Source organism: Rhipicephalus sanguineus, chromosome 9, assembly GCF_013339695.2.
Source record: "Rhipicephalus sanguineus isolate Rsan-2018 chromosome 9, BIME_Rsan_1.4, whole genome shotgun sequence".
Classification (NCBI taxonomy): Eukaryota; Metazoa; Arthropoda; class Arachnida; order Ixodida; family Ixodidae; genus Rhipicephalus; species Rhipicephalus sanguineus.
Genome location: NC_051184.2, coordinates 149,042,387 through 149,067,708, shown reverse-complemented (window position 1 = coordinate 149,067,708; position 25,322 = coordinate 149,042,387). Strand labels below are relative to the sequence as shown.

General features: G+C 48.7%; 1 protein-coding gene across 1 annotated transcript; it reads left to right on the top strand.

Annotated features, from left to right (window-relative positions):
* The first annotated feature begins 22,906 nt into the window (after nt 1–22,906).
* On the top strand, nt 22,907–23,835 carry LOC119405910 (uncharacterized). Its single transcript, XM_037672733.1, has 2 exons — nt 22,907–22,948; nt 23,326–23,835. The coding sequence occupies exons 1-2, from the start codon at nt 22,907–22,909 to the stop codon at nt 23,833–23,835; spliced, it is 552 nt and encodes a 183-aa protein (XP_037528661.1).
* Nucleotides 23,836–25,322: the final 1,487 nt, after the last annotated feature.

Sequence of the window (25,322 nt, the reverse complement as noted above, 5' to 3'; positions counted from 1 at the left end):
TAGCGGGGCTCAGGCTCGAGAAAAATAAAGAAGAGTCTTTCGGCTTGACCGTCGTCTCACAATATATATATATATATATATATATATATATATATATATATATAATACAGCGTTTGTAGCCGTATTTAGTGCATAACACACCTTTCCTTTCATGTTAGCAGTTTTAATAAAAGCAGCGCTTCATTGTTTGCACCCGATTGGCAACTAATGCATCACACACAAGGCTTAGTCGTGTCCAGTATGAATGTTCTCAAGCTTGCAAGAAATGTTCTCCGTCACCATTTAATGATGATGACACCATACTTGACACCATTGATGGAAGGCCGTTTGTAGCAGGTTTCAGCTTTGTACTTGACTCTTCACTGCAGTTAATGCCCTGACTCATTTTATCCTGGAGAAAAGACATTGTTGTAACTTCGTCTTCACCAACCTAGCAGATGAACGTTTATCATCATCGTGATTGCTCCTCACGAGCTGCGCTCGCTCGATGGTACGAAGCCATCTTTTCTTCTTCATGTTCCATTAAAGTGTTCGTTCGGACGTGCCGTCTATTCTTCTAAACGACAGTCTGGTAGCCGGCGGACCTTGAGGTCCACCACATGGTGCCGAAACCAAGCGGGGTCTTCTGAACGACGCCTCATCGATTCAAGGTGTCGCATTGCGACCCCTGAGCCTTCGGCGAAGAGTTCCCGGCTGCAGTCTGACCCATGGAACGGCTACTCCGGCGACGCAAGTGCCTCCGCTCGCAACTGGATGACATCGTAAAAGAAGCGGAAGGCCACCTACGTGAACCACAGCTGTCATCATCACAGGTCAGCGTTTCAATTGACCGAATCAACGCGATCTACGCACAGATAACGAAGATCGATGAAAGCCTAATAGACGAGACGCCTGACGAGCTGATTGAGGCAGAGATTACAGACGCGAGCAAATATGGCGACAAGATTGTCACATTGACGGCAAAGCTTCGCTTTACGATTCTAGGCAACCAGGCGTCTCAAGCCTCGCGCCCGACGACGAGCCAAGCTTTGACGACGACGAGCCAAGCTTCCGTCAGTTTCAGGTAGAGACTGCCGCAACTAGAACTGCAGAAATTCGACGGCAACCGACAAAAATGGCATCGATTTTGGATGCAGTTCTCGACGGCAGCGCACAACAACGACGACCTCAGCGCTGCCGAGAAATTCAATTATTTGAGCACGCTTGTCACTGGAACTGCCGCTGCAGCCATTTCCGGACTCGAGGCAACGGGAGAGTGCTATGAAGACGCGATAGATATCCTCAAGAAACGCTTCGGGGACGAGAGGATTATCGTTCAAGAACGTCTTCGAAGCCTCTTAGATCTCAGGCCAGTCTTGTCGTCTTCTGGCACCACCGAACTTCGAGACCTCTACGACGAAGTACAAGTGCATGTGAGGAGTTTCAAAGCGCTTGGAACGAGCCCCAATACATACTGCTCCATGCTACGGGAGATTCTCTTGCGAGTCCTACCATCCGACTTGGTGCTCAAGTATCATGAACTTCACAAGCCGACGACAACCGCGGTATCAACGATGCAAGCGCAAAGGGACCCACAGGACAGGACGACAAAAATCGAGAAAGAGCTGCAAGATCTTCTGAAGTTCCTCGAACATCAGCTTCATTGCAGAGAAACTCTGGCGGCGTGTGCGTCCCCAAGACCTGAAATCCCTCAACCAACTGGAGAGATGCCGCGACGAGTAAGGCATCGTACCATGTCGTCAGCAGCGTCTCTGCAAAGTGTGCTGGGGAAGCCTGATACATGTCTGTTTTGTAAGTCAACGAAGCATCGTGCCGAAGTCTGCGACGACGAAACGAATTTAACAGTCAAGCAGATTCTCGCCAAGGCCGGGCGATGCTTTCGTTGTCTCAAGCAAGGTCACCTGGCACGAGACTGCAGGGGAAGACAAAAATGCGACAGATGCTCTCGACGACATGTAACATCCATGTGTGACCCGGACTTCCGGAAGAAGGCAAACGAGGCTTCTGCGACAGCAGTCAACCTCCTCTCGGAACAAGCGAGCCCTGTTATATTATTACAGTCCTTGACAGCCAAGATAGCAGGCACGATGTCTTCAAGGTACTACAGGGTACTCTTCGATGGAGGGAGTCAGCGGAGCTTCATCACCATCGAAGCATCTCGCCAACTTGGCTGCCAGCTGTTACAAGAAGAAACGGTGACAGTTGGAGTTTTCGGAGGTTCCAAGACGCAAAAAACAATGAGAAGAGTCCGTGTGAGCATTTTTGAAAAAGCCACAAAGGAACCGATTATAATCGACGCTTTAGAAGTAGAGGACATCTGTAGCGAGCACATCCCCATTCCAGGTGAACAAGCTATAAGGAAAATGGAAGAAACTGGAATGGATACACGAGCACTTTGTCTAGAGGGAGACAACGGAAACTCCGTTGCGCTACTAATAGGCTCCGACTACTACTGGAATTTTGCGACTGGCAACGTGAAAGCCGTGTGCAACAAATGGAAGAACCTAAAAGCTGTGCACACTAAACTAGGATGGACTGTGCAAGGGCCAATTTCCTTCCCAAGCAACAACACTCACTGGGGCTCTTCGATTTTCGGACTTCTGGCAGCTTTCTGGCAGCCAGAGATAGCCAGAGGGTCAGCCAGCTAGTTCCGGTCGGGACAGGAAACAGCGTCTTGGTCACGTGTGTGGGAAGCCCGAGACAACCCGAAGCTGCCCCAAGATTACAAAATCGAACGCTGGGACAGCCAGCCTAAACGTAAACAAACGCCACCGCCGTGGCAGCAAACGAAACTTTGCGCCGCGTGCGCGTTGGTTTTTCTGCATTGCCCGCTTGAAAATATGTGGCTAGGTTTGCTGAAGAGCTGAAGTGATATTCTCGAGCATACGGATTTGGGATACGATCACGTACGTTCGCAAAATCGTGCGCAACTCGCCCCGTCCGCGAACAAAACAGCCAGCTGGCGCACGGCGCCACGAAAGCGACGCAAGGTGAGCTGCCGCGCCGCTAACGGCTTAACCAGCTCACGTCTGCTTAGTACGTGTAACAGTCGCTGCACAACACGACGCGAAAATCTCGCGAAAGTGATCGTGTCCCCAAAAGAGCTCGAGGATCTATCGCGTACTACGTCGCACACACGCGTTGACCAGCTTGCGTTTTGTGATAACTTGAGACGTGCGGCGGTATGGGTACCACGAGTGCGTGTTATATCTAAAATAAACTTCCGTGTGACGCGTTTTGGACTCGTTTTGGCAGATGTTGCCTGAGCCTCTTTTCCAGTCCTAAGTGGCACTTCAAAAATCTCATGCACTAGCTCAGCTTTTATTTGAGCTACTAGGTGATAACCGCGTACATACTGCATGGAATTATTACTAAGAGGTGGAAAAAGACAGAGCCGACGATGAAATAAGCAACAAAAGGATGTATACATTTCTGAATTCATCTTCGTTTTTTCACATCGACGCGTCGTAGCATAACATTATACCATACCTCATGTACAGGCCCATAGATCGAGGTACACTCGCACGCCTTTCGCGACCAACGAGCATCACGCAAAAAACAACGTCGCGATCGCTTTTATTCGATCTGTGCATTTTATCAACATCGAAGACCTAGTTGAAATAGTTAAGTTCTGACGGGGTTCACGCACGCAAACATACGACGGAGCGAAATATATCGATCACAATCGTCTCAGCTAAATGGACATAAAGCACACACGACACCACAATCGAATACTACTACGAAAAAATAAACTCGAAAGGGGTCTCCATGCGTTCGTACGAATGTGTACATAACTTTTGGTACATGTGCACGACGCAGTTAAAATGGTTAGAACGCGACAGTTCGCCGCGTTGTTCACGGAAGGAAACTTCACGGGACACATAAGAAAAGCAATAAACATTAGCTCCAAATGCTCGCCGCCACTCGTAATCGCGCCATCTCGCACGGCGGAACGGCGCCGAGCGGCCCGAGCGTAAGGACAAGCAAAGGTGTAGTCCGCAAGCGCCCGCATTGCAATCCGTCGAGTCCTCACAAAGATGGCGGCGAGCGCGTATCGTCTCTTTTCGGCGTCTGCTAGCCCGAAACCTTCCAGGGAGCTTCCACGACTAAATTGTCCTGGAAGGTTCTGGCGACCCTCGGGCTCCCCGCGGGTCGCCAGAACCGTCCAACCCGAGAAAAACGAACGCCAACCGGAAGTGCACCGCGGGGGGGTCGAGCAACCCGAGAAAAACGAGCGCGCTCTGGCTGGCTCTGGCAGCCCGCGGGTAGCCAGAAGTGGAAAATCGAAGAGCCCCACTGTTCCACAGTCATTGTACTTCGGACATTTGTAGAAGAGGACTGTGTGTCTGACGCTCTCACAGATATTCGGGATCCGGAAAGTTTACTTGGTGGAGCTAATGAAGAAACTGCGTTGGACAACGAAATGAGGCTACAACAGTTCACTACAAATCAGACGAAAGAGGACGGCCGCTATAATTGTCGACGCCTTAGAAGTTTGATGCGAAGGTTTGACAACGACCGCTGTCACTTGGAAAATAAGAACAAGACCATTCGTATGTACCTGGAGGAAGGACCAGCTGACAGATTCCACGCCTACAGGACACCTCGAGCATTGAACAAGAAAGACCTTCGTCGGGAACCGGGTGACCAATATCCACAAGCCAACGGAGCCTTCTTGCGGCGCTTCCACCAAGGCGAAGAAACTCCTACAGACGTACAAACAAGAGACATATCAGCAGAGAATCTACAACAGAGAAGACTGTGGTGGCATGAACCAAAAAGGATGTGGGATTCTTCAAGGTGGCCAAAAGACGTTGGTCAAGACGCACGAGTAGGACAACCAGAATGCGCCGCCACAACGTTTTCTCATGCTGTCAGCACGAAAACACCATTGAGACGAATTGACGCCGAATGGTTCAGTTCTCGTATGGATGTTTTACGATTCACCTCGTGCTTAATTAGATGCAAGAGAAAGCTGACAAGAGAGCCGACTTCATCAAAGGGGCTTTTGACTGAACTTCAAGAGACTGAATGCTACCCGACACATCTCAGACTAAGGCCACCTCGTCGACAACCTGACGCGCCTTCGAGAAAGAAGGCCTATTCATATGATGACCCAGGTTAAGTTCATCTCGACAAGGGCACACAAGTGTGTGTAAAAGATCTGCTCCTGTTCTATTCGTCTGCCGGGCGAAGCCATAGTCAACCACCCTCTTCAAATGTTCTACCCACTGGAAGTCGAGGGATGCCATCTGTGGGGCGCGGGAAGATGTTGTAACTTCGTCTTCACCAACCTAGCAGATGAACTCTTATCATCATCGTGATTGCTCCTCACGAGCTGCGCTCGCTCGAGGGCACGAAGCCATCTTTTCTTCTTCATGTTCCATTAAAGTGTTCGTTCGGACGTGCCGTCTATTCTTCTAAACGACAGTCTGGTAGCCGGCGGACCTTGAGGTCCACCACAGACATATTACATTGGATAATAATTAACTTTCACCTCCTCCAGTTAATTACTTAGGTGTCATGTTTTTTTAAAGAATTTAATCTACTTTTTTTGAAGCAGTGCGCCTTCATGTCACATTTTTTGGGGGAAAGACCGACAGTCTCTGCGTATCTTAATACTTTTTCAACTTACGATAGTTTTGGGTGTCCTCTCAAAGTCATAGAATTGGGGCTCCATTGATGTATTTTGCAAGAGAGCCACTTTAAGGCATAAAATAGAAAGAGCAATGCGACAAGTTTCTCTGGTTCAAGCAGTTTCATGAACTCTCGAGTCCTTTACTGTACCGGCTTTTTTTTACCTTCCTTTCTACTTGAATACAGGCACACAGCGATCGGACTGAGCATATCAAGTAGCCCCTCCTGTGACCCACAAGACCACACTAATTCGGCCGAGGAGCCTGTCTGGACTTACGTTGAGAAGGAAGGAAGGAAGGAAGGAAGGAAGGAAGGAAGGAAGGAAGGAAAATAACTTTATTGTGTCCTGCAGAACGCGACTGGGTCGCGCACCCGGCTCAGTCCCACGTAGGGACCGGCAAGCCGAGCCTGCCGGCCACCTCGCGGGCCCGCTGGACAGCCGTGAGCTGATCATTGGGAGCGGGGCTGCGTAGAAGCGTCTCCCACTCCTCCAAGGTGAAGCTTGAGTCCATGGCTTGGCATATGCTGAGGATATGCTTTAATGTGTCTGTCTCGCCGCATGCCGAGCATAGTCCGTTCGGGAAGACGTCCGGGTATGTCTCGTGAAGATACGCAGGACTGGGATACGATTTGGTTTGGAGTAGTCGAAGGGAGACTGCTTGGGGTCTGTTGAGGTTAGGGTGCGGAGGGGGTAAACCCTTCGCGCCAAGTAAAAGAATTCAGTGATTTCGTTATACGTGTACGGCGCGTCCCTGTGGCCTGGGTGAGGGACGGGATTGGAAGCGGCGCGGTCCGTCATTCCTCGCGCGGCTCCGTTCGCGACCTCGTTGGGGTTCGCGGGAATTCCCTGTACCTCCCCAATGTGTGCGGGGAACCAGTGTAAAGAGTGAGAGGAAATGTGCTGGGAGGTTTGTAGTACACGGAGCGCTAAACGGGAGATGCACCCTATCTGGAAGGCCCTAATTGCTGCTTTTGAATCACTATACACAGTCTCTCTGCGATCATCGAGCATGGCGAGCGCAATCGCAACTTGCTCGGCCTCTTCGGGATTGGGGGTTCGCACCGCTGCACAGTTGACCACCTGACACTGCGCATTGACTCCTACGGCCGAGAAGGCATCTTGTTCCACATATTCCGCTGCATCGACGAAACTAGCATCGGTGCCGTCTCGGAGCAAACTTCCCAGGATTGCGGCGGCTCGGGCCTTGCGTCTCCCGGTGTTGTGGACCGGGTGGACGTTGCGTGGGATGTGTGCGACGTAAATATTGTTTCTGATTTCGGTGGGGATCTGGGCGTAACTCGGCTTGTGAGCGATGGGGTTGAACCCAATTTCTTCGAGTATTTTTCTGCCCGCCGGTGTACCGGAGAGCCTTAGTAGTTGGGCTCTTTCCTGAGCCTCGGCAATCACTTCAAGGGTGCTGTGAATTCCCAACTCAGGAGATCTTCGGTGTGTGTCCTAATAGGGAGACCGAGCGCCTTCTTGACGACTTTGCGTATGAGTGCGTTTAGCTTCTCTCGTTCGGCCCGCTGCCAATTGTGCATGGCCACTGTGTAAGTGAAATGGCATAGCACAAAGGCGTGGATCAGTCTGATTAGATTGTCTTCTTTGAGGCCTCGGTGCCTGTTGGAGATTCTTCGAATCAGTCTGAGCGCATTCTCGGTTTTAGTAACGATCTGTCTTAATGCCATGCCATTTGCACCGTTTGACTCGATGAACATGCCGAGTATGCGGATAGAGTCAACCCTGGGAACCGGAGAGCCATTGCCAGTGTGGAGCCGGATTCCACTTTCCGAAGCCGGCTTCCAATCCCGGTAGCTACCACCGCGTGGCCTCTTCTTGTACAGAAGGTGCTCAGACTTGGCCGGGGAGCATTTCAGGCCCGTTGGAAGCAGGAACTGCTCGGTGACGTAGATGGCCTCTTGCATGACCGACTCGACTTGGCCCTCACTGCCTGTGCACCAAATTGTTATATCGTCCGCGTAGATGGTATGCTTGATTCCTTCGACTTGAGAGAGTCTCTTTGATAGGCCGATGATGGCAACGTTAAATAACGTGGGCGATATGACTGATCCCTGGGGCGTGCCGCGGGATCCGAGGACGACTTCATCCGACGTGCAACTCTCGACCTTGAGGCGGGCGATTCTTCGACTCAAAAAGGATCTAATAGAGTTATAGACCCTGGGCCCGAGCTCTAGTCCCGCGATGGAGGTTAGGATAAATTGGTGGGAGATGTCGAAGGCTTTTTCGAGGTCGAGGCCGAGTATGGCTCTCGTGTCCCTCGTACTCCGATCGAGGATATGGTGCTTAATCATTTTCATGGCGTCCTGTGTCGAGAGGCGGCGCGGAAGCCAATCATATTGTGTGTGTACGCCCCAATCCCCTCGAGGTGGCGAGTGAGTCGATTCAGCAAGGCGTGCTCCGCAACCTTGCCGACGCAGGACGTCAGTGATATTGGTCTGAGGTTGTCAACACTGGGAGTCTTGCCTGGTTTGGGAATGAGGACTGTGCAGGCCGTTTTCCACTGGGGTGGGACGCGTCCGCTGCGCCAAACTTCATTGATTCTTTCCGTCAGGTACTCGATCGACCTGTCATCGAGATTCTTGAGCATCTTATTTGTGATGCCAGAGTGCTGGCAGACAGTTTGTTTTTTTCTGGACCTATGTTGGGACTGCTGGTGGACAGTTTTTGTTTTTTATGGACTTATGCTGGGACTGCTGGCAAACAGTTTCGGTTTTAGCCTTCAGCTGGTGCACAGTTCACTTTTATCACACCGCCTCATTTCTTTTGGGTGTATCTGCGTTCTCTAGACATTTAGCCTGTGTTCTTACACGTTGAGAGTACTCCTATGGTTTACAGCATTGCTTTGCTCATATAAACTTTTGTGATACTGCCTTGTTGCTTTCGACTCACTTCATTCTCTTGTCATTTCGCCAGTATTGAAACACTCTTATGATTGTATGTGCAGTAATCTTTCAGGGCAATGCATTGTACTCATTGTGTGTAACAAAACATTGCAATAGCCTGAGAGGAGTATTGCACATTTGATGTGTTATCAGATGTGTTATATACCTAAAAGGAACAATGTGAGGTATGCAGCGCGCTCTCCATAGAAGACAGTACAATACACGAGGGTAGCGATGCGGGCTTGTTGGTCTGTCATGGTTCTTGGATGTGGGCGCGAAAAGACAAGGACGAAGGGAGGAAGACACACACACTGGCGCTACTGACAACAAACGTGTCTTCCTCCCTTCGTGTTTTCCTCCCTTCGTCCTTGTCTTTTCGCGCCCACATCCAAGAACCAGTACAATAGAACTTCTCTTTTATGCCGAGACACCTACACCTACTTCCAAAATCATAAATACTAAAATTTACAAAATAGTGATTCGCAACAGTGACTTTCAGGTTACAACAGTACATATAGCGAGCACTCAAGTGAGCGAAAAGTATGGTGGCCTACAGTCTGTCGAGCGTTCGTTTTTGAGAGCCATAATTAGTGCACCTCACAAGCCGCTAGACGTCATGTGGATGCGAGTTTAAGGAATGAACATCTTTTAATATGTACTGATGGGCTAGTTGGTGAGCCATGATTTTCGAATAGACAGCGCACAAAAGGGCAACAAATACGCACACATAAGACTCAAACACAAGCGCTGTCAGCGCTTGTGTTTGCGTCTTTTATGTGTGCGTATTTGTTGTCCTTTTGTGTGCTGCCTATTCGAAAAACATCTTTTAAATGTACAGAACATCCAGCCTTAATATCCATACAACGTACTGAGAGCGTGATCTGGGTGCATTTTAGATGATCTATAGTACATCCGTGAAATGTCATGTGGAGAAATGTAGATATCCAGAAGATGTACTGAATATCCCGAGACTAGCATTCTATGGATATCTAATGGACATTCATGGTTTACTGGGTAATGCAATGTGCGGCTACGCCTGCACTCGCAGAGTGCATAATTGCATTGAGCTGAAACAAAACTGATTCCCCTCCTTGCGAACTGCTTGCCCCTTAGTCAAAAAGTGGCCCTTCCCAGAGCAAGCAGCAAGTGTGCACCTTTATTCGTGCGTCCATTAAATCAAGTCACCTGCATTTCCATGGTTAAATCGCATGATCATGCAACGTCTCGCACGCACGTAGAGTCACGGGCCTAGGCTAGGTACATCTCGCTTGGAATTTCCTAGGGACAGCACCAAAAAGTGGTCTGGCAACGCGGGCATGTTTTGGTGGCTTTTTAGTCGCTCCCTTCGTCCTCGTCCTCACGCCAGGCCTTCTCACGCTTAATAAATTTGTAGTGCACCGTTCGGTTGCTCTGCTGCTGATGGTCGCGACGAAGGCAACCGTGCACCGCCGCTAGTCCATCACATGGCGCTGTCGCGCATTGGCGGTCAGGCGTAGGGCACCAATCCGCAGCACTGAGAAAGAATGAAGACCCGTGCCGATTTTTGTGTTGCCTATGCTCAAGTTATCTTTCATATTAGTGCCAGTCGCCTGCGTTCACCGCTGCTCGGTTCTAGGCAACATAGCGCAAGGCGCCGCGTCGGCGGCTACGGTGACGCGCGCTTTTCACGCCGGCGCTATAGACCAGAACACAGCGAATTCCATGCGCATCGCCATATTTGCATCGCGCGTCGCACCATCTATCGCACACGCGACGAAACAAGCGCGGGCTGCCACGCCAGCCACGCCAGCAGACGCTACACAGAGCAAACGTGAAACTCCCGAAACTCAGCCCGTCGGAGAGCGTGTTTCGCGTCTTTTCTAGCCTGGACATTTTCGCTGATTTTATTGGAACATCAAGAACATCTTGCTCATGCAAGTCCACAATGTATACAGTACGTGCTGAGTGGGCTGCGGAAGCAACCTCGTCAGATACGTGCGCTGTTACATTTGTAAAAGAACGTTCTCGCAGTAGTACGCGTGAATCGTAATTGCAGTGCAGCTCGCGAGAGAGTGAAACGATGTTTTGTGGCCCCATATTACAAGTTGTGCGCAAAGATTTGTGAAAGCTCATCATTTCACCATGCATCGCGTAATAATTAGAGTACGCGTTTTACGGGTAGTTTCGCGGAACGTAATTTTTGTTTCACGAGCGCTCTTACAATAATGCGTCTTGCTCACAAAAGCGTGCTATCAGAGAGTATAACCTGCAGTATCGTTCAGCGATGCCTTTTGGAAGCTACCTGCGCTATTTTATTCTTCTAACGATGGTGCGTTACAAGCGAAACTGTGCTACTCTTAGTTAAGCCGGTTAGCTACGCCTGCGACGTGAAGGACACTGGCGCGAGTACTGTTTACTTACGTGCCAATATATGTATTATGTGCATCTGGGTGCCTTGTGTCCAAATAAATTTGGGGACATCACACACTGAAATGAAAACGCGAAATTCTGGCCAGCTGTTGAGGAGCACCGTGCCATTTATTACCTTTTGAAGACGAAATCTCGAAGGCGTAGATGCCACCAAAAGCACTAAAGCTTAATACTACGTTGAAAGTGGCAAAGCATGTTGATTGCTTGTGCTTGAAAGCACTACCTTGCACTAGATTTTCGTCAAAGGAAACGCTCAAAGGTATGAAGTGAAGTGCACCCCCACACAAAGCTCGCGTCTGCCTTCAACCCAGCTGCGCGTCACGCAAATTACGTTCGCAAAATGAAATAGGTGGGCATGACACTGCAGAATACGCGCAGTTAGGGTACTTACTCGCGCATTTTCACTCGGCTCCTAGTTTTTCTGCTTGAATCACAGTTATCCACTCGCGGCGAAGCTGAAAACACCGCACCGGCACTATTTCCGTGGTGCGTCGTAATCGTCGCAGACAACGCTAATATCCTCTTGTTGCGCTGCTTGTTTTGACATCCAAAGACGACGCAGTAGTGCCCAGATCAGCTCTTATACGCTGAAGCGTCGTGAACGGGTACTTTTTCGCACTTTAAGGCCTCAGAACTACAGCTTGCCCTGTTTACTCACTGACCTCCATCAGTTTGTTTACTTGGTGCAGCTCGCGCGCGCCTTGGCAGCCCCGGTCAGCCCGGCGTCTGGGTGCGAGAGTATCCGCTCGGCTCGCCAGCAGCCTGGGAGGCTATTTTGTACGCGTTCTAGCATAGAACGGGGAGGAGGATCGAACAAAAGGACGAAAGGGAGCACACAGCCAATAGGCGAGCTCGGGAATTCAGGAATGTATCCAATGCATAAATAAATGTACAAATATTTTAAACGAACATCAATATTCAGAGGCATTGTTTTTCGTAGCTTGAAGTGGAAGAGCTAGGCGACTTTAACAATTAACTTGTGTTAATGTGTTGACATAGCGCCAGGGGGTGTCGCAGTTTCATAACCTCCTTGGTTTCATGAGACGTTCGGTAGTGGCGCTGGCGACCACGCTGTTTCATCCAGTGCTTCTAGTATGGTATTAGTGTACTTGTAAAATTCAAATGGCTCGACGATTGGAACCGTTATTCAGTTGTCGAAATGGCGCAGTACACGCACTTACTAGGTCCGCGCGTTCCCGACAATCAGAGAGAGTTGCTGCTCTCGTTTACGGAACAGCATTGAGAGTTGGCCGTACGAGCGGACAGGCGTCGGCTGTGGGGCGAGCTGTCCGACGCGCTGAACAGCGAGGGCCCCGTCACCAAGTCCGCCTCTTCAGTCATCACCTCAAACGCATCTTCTGCCTCGGGGCTTCGTTTCTGCGTGCCACGCAGGCGACACGAAATGGCATGAACGAGAACGGAGACGCCATTTTCGCAAACTGTCTGCGCGGTAGAGATATGCGTGGGTAGCCCACTCCTCCGCTTTCGTTTCGATCCAATCCAAGTCATTTGCGGAGACTGTTTTGTATCCGTTCTATCGATAGAGCGGGGCCGGAGACCGTTCCAACGCCTCCTCTCTGTTCTATGCAGATTTTGTGGTTATTCTCACGTCTTGACCGTCAGTATAGCGTCGACCAATGCCGTTTGGCTACCCCTCCTCCTTTTGTTCGATCCTCCTCCCCGTTCTATGCTAGAACGCGTACAAAATAGCCCCCCCTGGGCGGCCTGGGCATGGGTGCGAGACAGGCGTGCTCTGGTGTATATGGCGCCGAGCGTTGCTGCGGGCGCGGCTTCTCTGTCGAGATAGCTTTTATGGCAGTCTCCGGCAAAAGGTTTAAGATTTATATCAGCGACGCCTCTGAAAACTGCCTAAATTTGCTATTACAATATGTAGTGTGTAATGAAAATTCTTTACAAAAGTACGGTCAGGAAGAGATGATTGGGAAGGCAAATCAGACAAACTAGTCAGTCGTGAACATTCATAGAGGCAGATACAAATGGCATTTCATTGCTTGAAGGGTCTTCAGTGCGATGAAAAGTTGCTGTCGACCGCGATGACTTGGCCGACTCGCCTTGGTATCGAGTCATAGAGCGCCACCACTAGCTCCGGACGTCCGCGCAGCGCTTCCCACTCTTCCTTCACGGCATGCCACAGCTGATCTGTTTTACCACCGCAAAGGCGCCGTGAGGCAAGCGTCTTCTTCAATATTCCCCAAATGTTCTCGATGGGGTTAAGATCAGCCCCGTTAGGCGGCCACGGCAGCTGACGAACGGCGTAGCGCTCCAGAAGGGCGTTCACAGTGCGTGCTTTGTGCACGGGGCTACGGTCGTGCTGGAACATGTAGCAGCCGTCCTGGAATGGCCCGTCGAGGACGTATGGAATCAAGTGGTCGACGAGAACTTCGCAGTACTTTGCCCCTGTGAACGGGCCCTCGATCCGCACAAGTGGGCCAAGGCCGTCCCGGCTAATGGCGCCCCAAACACTGACCGAGCAGCGGCCGCTGCTGAGCACGCTGTGGATGTGGCCGGGGAGATACCTGGGCTTATTAGAGTAATCATTAACATAAGCCGAATTCAAAACTTAACGCCGAGCTTTCTCACTCTGCTACCGAGAGAAAATAAAAATGAAGTCTCAAATTATGACAAACACAATATTAAACTCGAATAAACACTCCGTACTCAGTACTGCGTGCACCTACGTCAAGTCATATGGAATGCAAGGGGAAAATGAGGCTGGACTGCGTTGCGTTGGTGAAATTTGTTTGTTTTTTAGCACTGACTAGTTAAGCGAACTTTACCCGGAATTTCCCTTAGCTACAAGGATGACAAGTCATATCTGCTGTTTAACGAACGCCACACACGCTGCTGTTGGTCCCAGAGTGTGCTGAAAGTTGACTCATCCGTGAAAATGACCTCCCGCCACTCCTCTGCAGTCCAGTGCTCGAACGGCCGGGCGAAGTTGAGCCGCTCTTCCCTCTGCTTTGTTGTCAGGTGCGGCTTCCGAGCGGCAACGCAGTTCATGAGGCCCGCCTGTCGCATTCTGCTTCTGATAGTCTCGCAGGAGCAACTATCCAGTGCGTCACGGATCTCCCTGGTGTTCAGAAATGGGTCAACAACAGCGGCGGCAACTATCCTTTCGTCCTCTTCCACCGTTGTAAGCCTTGGCCGCCCACTGCGTTGAGCATCAGCAATTCTACCGTGTTCGTCCCTATAGGCTCTAATAATGCGGCCCACCGAGGTTCTGCTCCGGTTGGTGCGGCGGCAGATTTCACGCTGAGGGACACCCTCGATGCAAAGCCGGACGATGCGCCTTCTCTCCCCGATCGGCACCCGAGATGGCATTTTCGCGAGGTAACGAGGCCAATGCGACTATACTCGTTTTTAAATGTTTCCTAGTCTGCCAGTGTCCAATGGCAGGACATAACCATATCTGGATAGCCGCGCCCGCAGCAATGCTCGGTGCTTTATCACGCCGGCGTGAAAACCCGCGCGTCACGGTAGCCACAGTCGCGGCGCCTTGCGCGATGTTGTCTAGGATCGAGCAGCGGCGGACGCAGGCGACAGGCGCCAATATTAAATTGAAGGCTAATATGAGCAAAACAAAAAGAATCACCACTCCTTCCACTCCGTCAAGATGGCAGAACAGCGAAGCTTTCTTAGTTGCACTGAGCATTACACAATGCAAGTCGAACTTCGCAAGCAGTTTTTATTGTGCATCTTTTGTTTAACCATTCTTTCACCTCATTTTCGCCTTTGCGTGCTTCCCGTGGTGACCACGCTTTAGGAGCGCTTTTCGGTTCTCTGAGTGTGTGTGTGTTTGTGTGTGTGTATGTGTGTGTGTGTCTGTGTGTGTGCGCGTGGTTTCGGCGGCCGCCGTTTAAACTCGGCATCTCTGGATCGCAGTATCGCAGCTCGGAGGCGAAAATGTTTGAGGCCCGTGTGCTTAGATTTAGGTGCACGTTAAAGAACCCCAGGTGGTCGAAATTTCCGGAGCCCTCCACTACGGCGTCTCTCATAATCATATCGTGGTTTTGGGACGTTAAACCCCAGATATTATTATTATTATTAGTATCGCAGCTCGGGGTCGGCTCTATGACGACGCGACGGTACCGTTCACGAGCCAACTGTCACTGGCGCTCGCGGTAGTCAGCTTCTTCCTCAGGAGTACGCACAACTCGTGGTCTTCCCATAGTTCTAGCTGGGATGGAATGTGCAGGGCCACTAATCCAAAGCTCTGTATATTAGGCGAGAGGCCCACCACTGCAATCGTTTTGACGTGGAAAGTTGGATCGCATGATTCCACCTTGCTCCGACGAAGGGGAGCGGATTGTTGGAACCCGTTTTCCTAACCGCGATTTCCTAGTATTCTTCCGTTGGAGCAGCGTTGTTTTGCACTCACTTCGTGTGCGCAGACACCAAGAGACTACATAAGCTGGGAATAAACGCAAACCACCGGCTTAAACATGATTCTTTCGCGGATGGGTGCAATTAATCATCGAAAACCATATAAGATTCGCGCATAAGGTAAGCATTCTCACATGGGTCACAGGGGGCGAATCTGATACGGTTTTCGACGATTGAAGACCGACAACGACGGCATCTGGTCCGCATAAAAACCTTCGCTGTAAAATCAGGACGGGTCTTCATTCCTTCTCAGTGCTGCGGATTGATGCCCTACGCCCGACCGCCAATGCGCGACAGCGCCATGTGATAGACTAGCGGCGGTGCACGGTTGCCTTCGTCGCGACCGTCAGCAGCAGAGCAACCGAACGGTGCACTACAAATTTATCAAGCGTGAGAAGGCCTGGCGTGAGGGCGAGGACGAAGTTGGGTGTACCCCGCACGCTCTCGCCGCCAGCGCGCGGTGCTAAAGTCCCTTAATAATAGAAAGTAGCGACACTCTCCTCCATATCCTCTCCAAAGTGTCCAATCCTCCTCTCCCAAGTGTCCAAACCATATCTATATCCTCTCCCAAACGGCCACCGTGCGGGCGCCGGCCCTATAACCCGGCTCGCGCCACTTTTCTATCAAGAATGCTATGTCACGATGATAACGCGCGCAACGTAGGTGACCGCGAAGTCGGGTTCGGCGAAAAGTGAAAACGTAAGAAAAAGAGAAAGAGGTTCACGCGTGTTTGCCGGGCGACGGCCCGTGAAGCGGGGAGGTGGAAGGCGGGAGAGGAGGGTGCTCGGCGTGGCGGCTCGGTTCAAAGAAAGACGGTACTTTCCCAAAAAATATCCAGGGACTTTACGCGGTGCGAGGTAGCAGCGCCGCGTTGTGGCCCCGCAGCTGCTCCGGCCGCCTAAGCCGTGGACCGTTTACTTCTTTAGCCGATAGTACATCTTCTAACTACGCATAATCACGGTACACGTCACAATTATCGGAGAGATTTGATCTGGATATCTTACTGCCTGTATCCGCATTCTGTTCTGTTCTTGAAACACGTGATAATGCGTGATGCGCATTGCTGTTCCAATCAGTGCAGATGGCGCTGACTTCTTTTTGAAAAGTGCTTTTAAAGCCATGTATCAAATGTTCTCGCATTACTCTGACGAAGGCTGGTCCACCAGCCGAAAACGTTCAGGAAATCTGCTTTCAAGAAAGTTTCGTCGCCCCTTCCTTGCATATATATATATATATATATATATATATATATATATATATCCCAACGCCCCGTAAAAAATTCTGGCCACGCCCCTGACGCACATACAGAAATTTTGCGACATTTCAAACCACGCCTACGCCCAAGCACGGCCGGTCTGGAGGCGCCCGGAGAGAGCGCGCGCCTCCAGACCGGCCGTGGTTTTACAATAAAGGATCGGTCATGAAGAGAGCACTGCGAAGAATGTTCACAAACGAAACGTGGAGTTTCAAAGGTAACGGTGCGAGGAAGTTCTGTACGTGCGCTGCACATATGGTTGGAGAAAAGAAAGGGCGTACTTACGAAAATTGCTTGCATTATACTGGTTTGTGAACGTTTTGGCCGTGGAACAGCCTCCGTCAGAGTCAAAGCTTTGACCAGCGCGCACGCGCATGTGTGCGTGTGTGTTTGCGCGTTTGTGCTTGAGTGCGTCTGTGCGTGCGTGTGTGTGTGCGCGCGTGTGTGTGTTGGACTGACCTGCAGTATCAAAATTTATGAGGCATTGATTGCACTAAGTGAAATAAATGGGATTTAGCAGGGGTTAGTGGCGCGTGAACTGCTTTAACTCGCACGGCAGTTCCATCGGCAGTGAATAATGCCTCGATAGTATTTCGACATAACTGCGTCAATGACATTTTATTGCAAACTACACTCAACAGAAATACTGTTCATGAAATATTTCCTCAATTGTATTTCGAAATAATTGCGTCAATGGCATTTTTTTGCAAAGTGCTCAAGAGAAATATTGTTTACGAATTATGTCCTCAATGCTCTTTCTATAGACATGAGTCAATGAAATATTTATGGCAAAGTGCTCAACAGAAATATTGTTCAGGAACTATTCCGTCAATGGTATTTCGATTGAAATGAGTCAGTGAAATATCTATTGCAAAGTGCTCAACAGAAATATTGTTCAGGAACTATTCCCTCAATGGTATTTCGATAGAAATGAGTCAACGACATTTTTATTGCGAACTGCTCAACAGAAATGTTGTTGACGAAGCAAGTCAATGAGCATTGCGGAATCATTGATAATCAATAAAGTCAATAATTCGATCGTACTCCGGCAATGGAAAATCAACAGCCATTTTCATAAGGGCGTGGATATCGGTTATTACTTCAAAGAGTTGAGTTTCGCATGAACGGCCGCGCTAGAAACCATGCTGACTTGGCAAGAAGTTGTTAGTAGTTAGATATGTCATAATTGCAGATGATATAATGTGCTCTAAAAGTTTACACGGTATGGTTGTTAGTGAAATTGGTCTATAGTTACAAAGCATAGAAAGGGTCACCTGATTTAAAAATAGGAGTGATGTGGGCAATTTTCCAGGCATCTGGTACGCTTCCGTGCCGAATTATTTGGGAGCCTTTCAATAACGCGTTCATTACCTTGGTATGAAATATTTAAATCGTCCATGACCGACTCGAGAGTCGTGAAGTTAAGGTCGGACGGAATGGGATTTTCATCTGTGAATACAAAACCGAAAAATTCATTTAGTTCCGTGTCAACACGTGATGGTGAAAGAAGTACACCGCCTTTGGGAATGGGCACTTGCGATGACAAAGAAGGTTTGGGGTTAATTACCTTCCAGAATTGTTTAGTATTTTCTCTTAAAAACGTTGTTATATCATTGTTAAAAATCTTGCCTGAACCTCTGATCTCATGCACAAGACGGCATTGCCGAACGCCCTTAGTCATTACGTATCTTTCGTGCTCCCTTAGGTACTCAGCCCCGTTGTTTATCCATACGCCCAGATATTTGTATTTATCCACTATCTCCAGCGTGACTACCTGTATCTTATGCTCACTGCCTTTATTATCATTAAAAATCATGATTGCCGCTTTTTCCCTACTGAACTTCAAATTTAACCTATCTCCTTCATTGCCGCAGATGTCTATCAATCCCTGCAGATCTTCCGTGTTGTCGGCCATTAATACTATATCATCTGCATACATCAATGCCGGTAATGACTGTTCAACGTGTTTTCCTTGCTTGGCAAAAGAGAGGCTGAAGACGGGTCTACTCCCCTCTAATCTAGCTTCTAATCCTTGTAGATACAGCATAAATAACAGAGGTGACAAGGGACGCCCCTGTCGAAACCCGCGTTGTATCTCTATAGGTTCGGATACCTGTTTTTTCCATTTTATAACTACCCTGTTACTTTTATAGACGTCCTTTAAAAGATTAGTTATTCCATCTTCCACATCTAGTGTGTCCAGTATTCCCCACAAGTCTTCTTGAATCACACTATCGTAAGCTCCCTTGATATCTAGAAATGCCAGCCACAGGGGCCTGTGTTCTTTTTCCGCTATTTCAATACACTGCGTCAATGAGACCAGATTATCCTCCAAATTCCTTCTTTTGCGGAACCCATTTTGTAGTTCCCCCAGCACCCCCTCATTCTCCACCCATGTCTGTAGTCTTTCCTTTACGATCTGCATCACCGGCCTGTAAACTACTGATGTCGCTGTTATAGGGCGGTAGTTGTTTATATCAGCTTTGTCCCCCTTTCCTTTATAGATCATGCTCATCCGGCTTAGTTTCCACCCATGGGGGGCTTCACCATCCATTATTGCTTTGCTCGCTGCTTCTCTTAATGTTTGCTTAGAGTTTGGATCTAATTTCTTTATTAGCATAATTGGGATGCCGTCAGGGCCTGTTGATGTGCTATTAGGAACCCTCTTCTCTGCCCTTTCCCAATCTCGTTGTCCCAGTGGAGCCACTGCGTTAATTGGTCTATCCTCATCCTTTAGGGTGCATGCATCGCTTCCTTGTTTAAATTTTTCTGTCATCATTGTTCTTATAAATTCCATTGCCTCATCCCCTTCTAGCCTAACCCCTTGAACTGTAGTTATAAACCTCTGTTCCATGCTTGTCTTATTACTCAGAGAATTGAGATGGTTCCAAAACTTTGCAGCTGCCTTTCTACCCTTTTTGTTTACTTCCGTCATCCATTGTGCCCCCTTTCTTCTAATCTTTTCATTGATTTCTTTAGAAGCACTTGTGCTTTTACGTTTTTCCTTTATTTGTTAGTTACTTATTTTATTTATTTCTATTTTGACAGAAATGTTGTGTTAAACAAAGTATACTTAGCATGTATTTACTCGTTTCACATATTGTTTGTTACTTCAGTGCAAAGGAACCTTTTCTAGTGCTATCCTTCGGTATTCTTCCAAATTCTCAGCGAGCTGTGAACTTATCGAGCTTTTTGTATATCTTTACATGCTAGATTTAAAGAATGTTTTGGTGTGTTGCGAAAAGTTTGCTATGTATTTGTTGTTTAATATTTTGTAAAACGGGTACAGAGGCCTTTTGTCAGGTATTGCTATACCTTTAGCTTATGTACCTTTCTTGGTGCAATTCAAGAAAAATAAAGAATCTGAATCTGAATCTGAATCTGAACAAATTGGAAGCTTCCTTTCTGCAGCTCAAAAAGTTACCCCATTTTCTTTCGACATCTCCCTCTGTTTAGCATGCCTGTGTTCTCTGGAGGCTTCCTGACGTCTTACTATGGCTCTCTTACCTTCCTCATCCCACCAGCTCTTGGGTTTGTGTGTCCTTTTCCCGGTTGATTTGACTCGTACCTTAGCAAGCTCCAACTCAAACAGTCTATTTAGATTTGTGTACGTCCACACTGTTTTAGTATCCTCGGTGATTACTTTCTCATTCTCTTTAGTTGCTATTTCTATTTGCCTTTCTGAATAAATATTACCCTGCCCCGCCACGGTGGTCTAGTGGTTATGGCGCTCGACTGCTGACCCGAAGGTCGCGGGATCGAATCCCGGCCGCGGCGGCTGCATTTTCGATGGAGGCGAAAATGTTTGAGGCCCGTGTACTTAGATTTAGGTGCACGTTAAAGAACCCCAGGTGGTCGAAATTTCCGGAGCCCTCCACTACGGCGTCTCTCATAATCATATCGTGGTTTTGGGACGTTAAACCCCAGAGATTATTATTATTATTAATAAATATTACCCTGTGGTTGCTCATATTGCCTCCTTCCTATTTTAATTTCTCTGCCAAAACTCAGCTTGATACGTTTGTGATCACTACCCAAGCTTCTGGAACCATATTCATCTATGTTCATTACCCTTTGCCTATCATACATCCTATGTGACATCAGTGCGTAATCTATCGTCGACTGCAGCCTTCCCACCTCCCATGTTATCTGCCCTTCGCACTTCTCGGTACTGTTGCAAATGATTAAATCATGCCTTTCACACATATCCATCAGCATTCTGCCTGTTGGGTCAGTATATCCATCCATATCTTCTATGTGCGCATTCATATCTCCTAATATAATTATCTCGCACTCTTCTCCTAGTTCATCAATGTCCTTTTCTATGCACTGCACCATTTCTTGGTTTTCCTTTCTGGCTTTTGCTCCTGTCCACAAGTATACAAAACCCAGGAGTGTCATCTGCCCTGCCACTTTTCCTTTTAGCCATAAATGTTCCCTGCACTCCTGCTTGACCCTTTGCCAGTCTGTACTTTTATGAATAAATGCCCCGATACCACCCCACTTTCTGCTGCCTTCTTTTCTATTGCAATATTCCCATGCGTAGTCCGGATTGCTAGGTGGTTCCATGTCCCTAAGATGTGTTTCTACAAACCCATATACCATCAGCTTCTCCTCCCTTAGCTGCTCTTCTATCTCTCGCCACTTCAACGTATTCCTTGAAGAAACTGCCAAGTTCAGCCTCTTTCTTTTCGCCAACTGGCAACCTTGTACTTTTGCGAACTCGCTCGACAACGGGCATCCCTATCGAAATAAATTTAGTTCTTTTGTTCATCCCAAACGAAGCAGTTGGTTCTTTTTTGACCTGCGATAATTTCCTCATAACTTGGTGCCGAAACCCGGGAAGAAGTTATCGAACTTACCGTTGAGCAGGGTTGCCACTGACTTTCGAGTAAATGTCGCCAAACGACGAGCAAAGAGTCGCCAAAAGTCGCCATTTTTTTACAAATTTCGCCAAAAAAGTCGCCATTCTAGATATGTGCGTCATACCTAGTAATAAAAATTTTCTCTCACGTATAGCCCCGTAGAATACAGTACCATCTAAGACCCTTAAATTATATTGACGTTTCTGTGCCAGTCGTATCGCCCGCTTCACCATGGCATTGCATGGTGCTGCTTCTCCGACTAGCCGCAAGATGTGCGTGGTGGCGCAAGGGTGAATGAATGAAACACTCACGATATCCTTCCATCCCTGTCCGCTCGTTAAGGTAGAAGTGTGGTAAACATTGGGCGAAAACCGTGAAAGCGTTGTCTGTAGACAGCTTTACGTGAACATTATGAATTAAAAGGATTAAAAGGTTTATTGAAGGTAACACGACAGAAGTCTTACAGGAACCGATCATTGGTGAGCCTTACACCTTTCAGTGTGAACTAATATGATAAAGGACGTCACCGACCCTTTCTATAGTCCCTTATATCTACGCGCGTCAATCCGATGCTTTATTAATGAACAGGTAGACAACAAAAAATGTTATATAGCAATTGTTTTCATTGCACACGCTCACCGAGAACACTGGGAAATGCCTCAATAAATATTTTTTATTGCACAAATAGCCGCGTATCCGCCTCTCTTCGCTATTCTAAAACAGTATTTACGAGCTGAATTAGGGGTACTGCAACAGTGAATAAGTCGCCGAGCTATTCATAACAGTTGGAGCTTTGGCGGAACAAATGGTTGGAACCTTCAGCCCCTCCAGAAGCGAAACTTCAGAGAAGCTTAAAGCGCCGAAAGCTATTAACTTATAGTCAAACACTAACCCCTCGCGGTTTACATTTTGCTAGAATGTCTCTGGGGGACGTTGCCGTATCTCCTGCCTCTAGATGAATTGAGATACGCACGAGTTACAGGACGAAAATACGGAATGATGCGTAATGTGCACATTCTACGCTTGGGTCTAAAACCAAGAAAAATACAGAGAATGTTGCCGCTCATTCGTTGGGAAGACAGTGAGCTTAGGATGTATAACTCAGTGGAGACCTAAGCCGAAAATCGCCAAAAATTCGCCATGTCGCCATTCATAATTTTAGGTCGCCACGGGCCCCTCAAATTCGCCAATTTGGCGAAAAGTAGCCACCAGTGGCAACCCTGCCGTTGAGGCAGCTGGGTCAACAGACGTCGACAGAACAACGAGCTTGAGGAAAAACAGCATCGATCCTAGGGCAAGAAAAGGTCGACGAGGCGCTTCAACCAACAAGGCCTGACGACGCCACACCCAGCCGAAACCGACACCACTGCTCAAGGCAACGCATACGCCAGGCAACACAGAATCACAGACGCCAGGCATCGTAGAAGCCAGGATGGACTGGCTCAAGCTAAAAAGGAGCGCCTTGAGAACTCAGGTGACCAAGCTTATTTCCGAGGCAGAATTATTCTTGGCGATCGAGCCATGCGAACGACGGAGCTCCCAGTGTCTTGTCGGCCAGGCTAAGTGCCCTACAAGTACAACTAAACGAAGTGGACAATGCCATTGAACCACTAGTTGTTGACGAAGACGCGGAGCAAAACTACATAAGAACAATCGAGTACAACGATCGGATCGTCGCATGCATAGCGAAACTCAGCCAAGAAGCCGAAGAGCAAAAAGCAAAAAAACAAGCAGAAATGGCCGCGACGCGGGCGCCGACCGACGTACGGCCCTCCGAGGGCTGCGCAGACCCACGTTAAACTACCGAAGCTCGAGTTACAACGATTTAGCGGCGCTTCCACGGAGTGGCAGTCCTTCTGGGAGCAGTTTGAGAGGGCGGTGCACGAAAACGACACCCTCTCCGACTCTGAGAAGTTTCTGCACTTGCGGTCGTCACTTTCTGGGAAGGCTGCATCGGCCATCGACGGCATCCAGGTGACGGGCGCTAACTACAACACAGCCATCGAGCTCCTTAAAGAGCGCTTCGGTCGACGAGACGTGCTGATACAAGAACATCTGACTCAGTTGCTCGAGTTGCCACCAGTACGCAACGAGAATGAGGTTATCGGCCTACGTCGACTCTATGACCATCTGCAGCGCAACATAGCCGCTCTCTCAGCGCTCGGAGTCAAAACAAATGGCTACGGTGCCCTGCTCTGCTCCGCACTCTTGCGAATGCTGCCATCGGAACTAGTAGTCAACTACCACAAGGAACTCTCCGCTGACAGCAAGGAAGAATTAAGGGATTGGCATCGAGAGTTTACGAGCTTTTCTCAAGACCGAAGTGGAGAGCTGAGAGAAGGCACTGCAGACTGGCCATAGCGAAGCAAAAGGATCCAGCTCAAAACATCGAGATAAAGAAAAAAGCAAAACACCAAAAGGATCAGCGGCTTCGCTCTTCTCTGCGGGCAAATCGAAGCAGATCGATTCATGCGCATTTTGTGATGCAAAGAATCACGCGACTCACGAGTGTCAGGCACAAATGTCGCTCGATGAAAAGAAGAAACGATTCACTGCGGTCTGCGGCTGGTCGCTGTTTCCGGTGCAGCGTAAAGGGACACGTGTCGAAACAATGCCGCAACAAAAGGCTAAGTTGCAAGCACTGTGGCAGAAGACACCTGTCACAAATGTGTGACCCCACCTGGAGGCAACCTGAGAACACAGCCGCAGAGCTGCACTCTTCAGCAGAACAGAAGTCGAAAAATGTGCCTACCGTGCTGCTCCAAACGGCTCAAGTATGGGAAGAAGGACGAAGGAGAGCTCTGACGCGCCTCCTCTTCGACGGGGGTAGCCAACGAAGTTTTGTCACAAAGGAGCTTTCCCGCGAACTGCAACTAGAGGTGATTGGTGAAGAGGACATCACAATCTACCCATTCGGAGGATCAGGCAACATTATCAAAGAAAAACGCAGAAGAGTGAAACTTTGGCTAAGAAGTCAGTATGACCGCAACGAGCACTTCATCGAAGCTCTCGAAATACCAGAAATCTGCTCTGATCAGCTGCGAGTACCTGAGAACATCATGCAAAAACTGCTAGCGGAAATAGATGAATTGGCAGATGTCACCGTTGCACCAGCCCACCTGGCGAGAAGCGGCATTGACATCCTTATCGGTGCCAACTATTACTGGTCGTTGGTGTATGGTGACTTCAAGAAGCTGCAAGGCACACTTGTTGCATTGAAGACCAAATTTGGGTGGACGCTTCAAGGAGCCATTCCCTGCAGTAGCTCAGATGCCTGCTGCTCAACCGCGGCAGTTCTTCATGCTGGAGTGTCAGATGACACAACAAGTTTGACCAACAAGCTGAAATCATTCTGGGAGCTGGAGAGCATCGGAATTACTGACTCTTGTGCCCAAACGAACGAAAAAAGCCAAGAAATCATCAACACGTTTTCGACATCGATCAAGAAAACAGACAAGCGCTGTGAGGTGGCATTACCATGGAAACCTCTGAACATTCATCTCGCTCACAACAAAGCCATCGCACAGTAGCGTTTGACAAGTCTCACGAAGAAGCTATTGAAAGGTGACGCGACACTTATCGAGTATGACGCGGCTATCCGTCAGTATCTGGAGCAAGGGTTCGCTGAACGACTTCCACTGGAAGAAATCAATAACGACGAAAACAGAGTTTACTACATGCCTCACCGCGCTGTCTTCAAACCTGATAGCCTTTCAACCAAGATTAAGGTCGTATTTGATGCATCGTCTAGCGACACTGAATGTATCTCCCTGAACGAAGCCCTGGAGCCAGGACCGAACTTGAACCCAGACTTGCTGAAGGTGTTGCTTAACTTCAGAATTCATCAC

Bases quoted from the DNA above. Each gene is read 5' to 3' on its own strand.
- LOC119405910 (XM_037672733.1), top strand. From the start codon at position 22,907: ATGGACTGGCTCAAGCTAAAAAGGAGCGCCTTGAGAACTCAG. The intron at 22,949-23,325 runs GTGACCAAGCTT...ACGGAGTGGCAG, and splicing joins GGAGCGCCTTGAGAACTCAG to TCCTTCTGGGAGCAGTTTGA.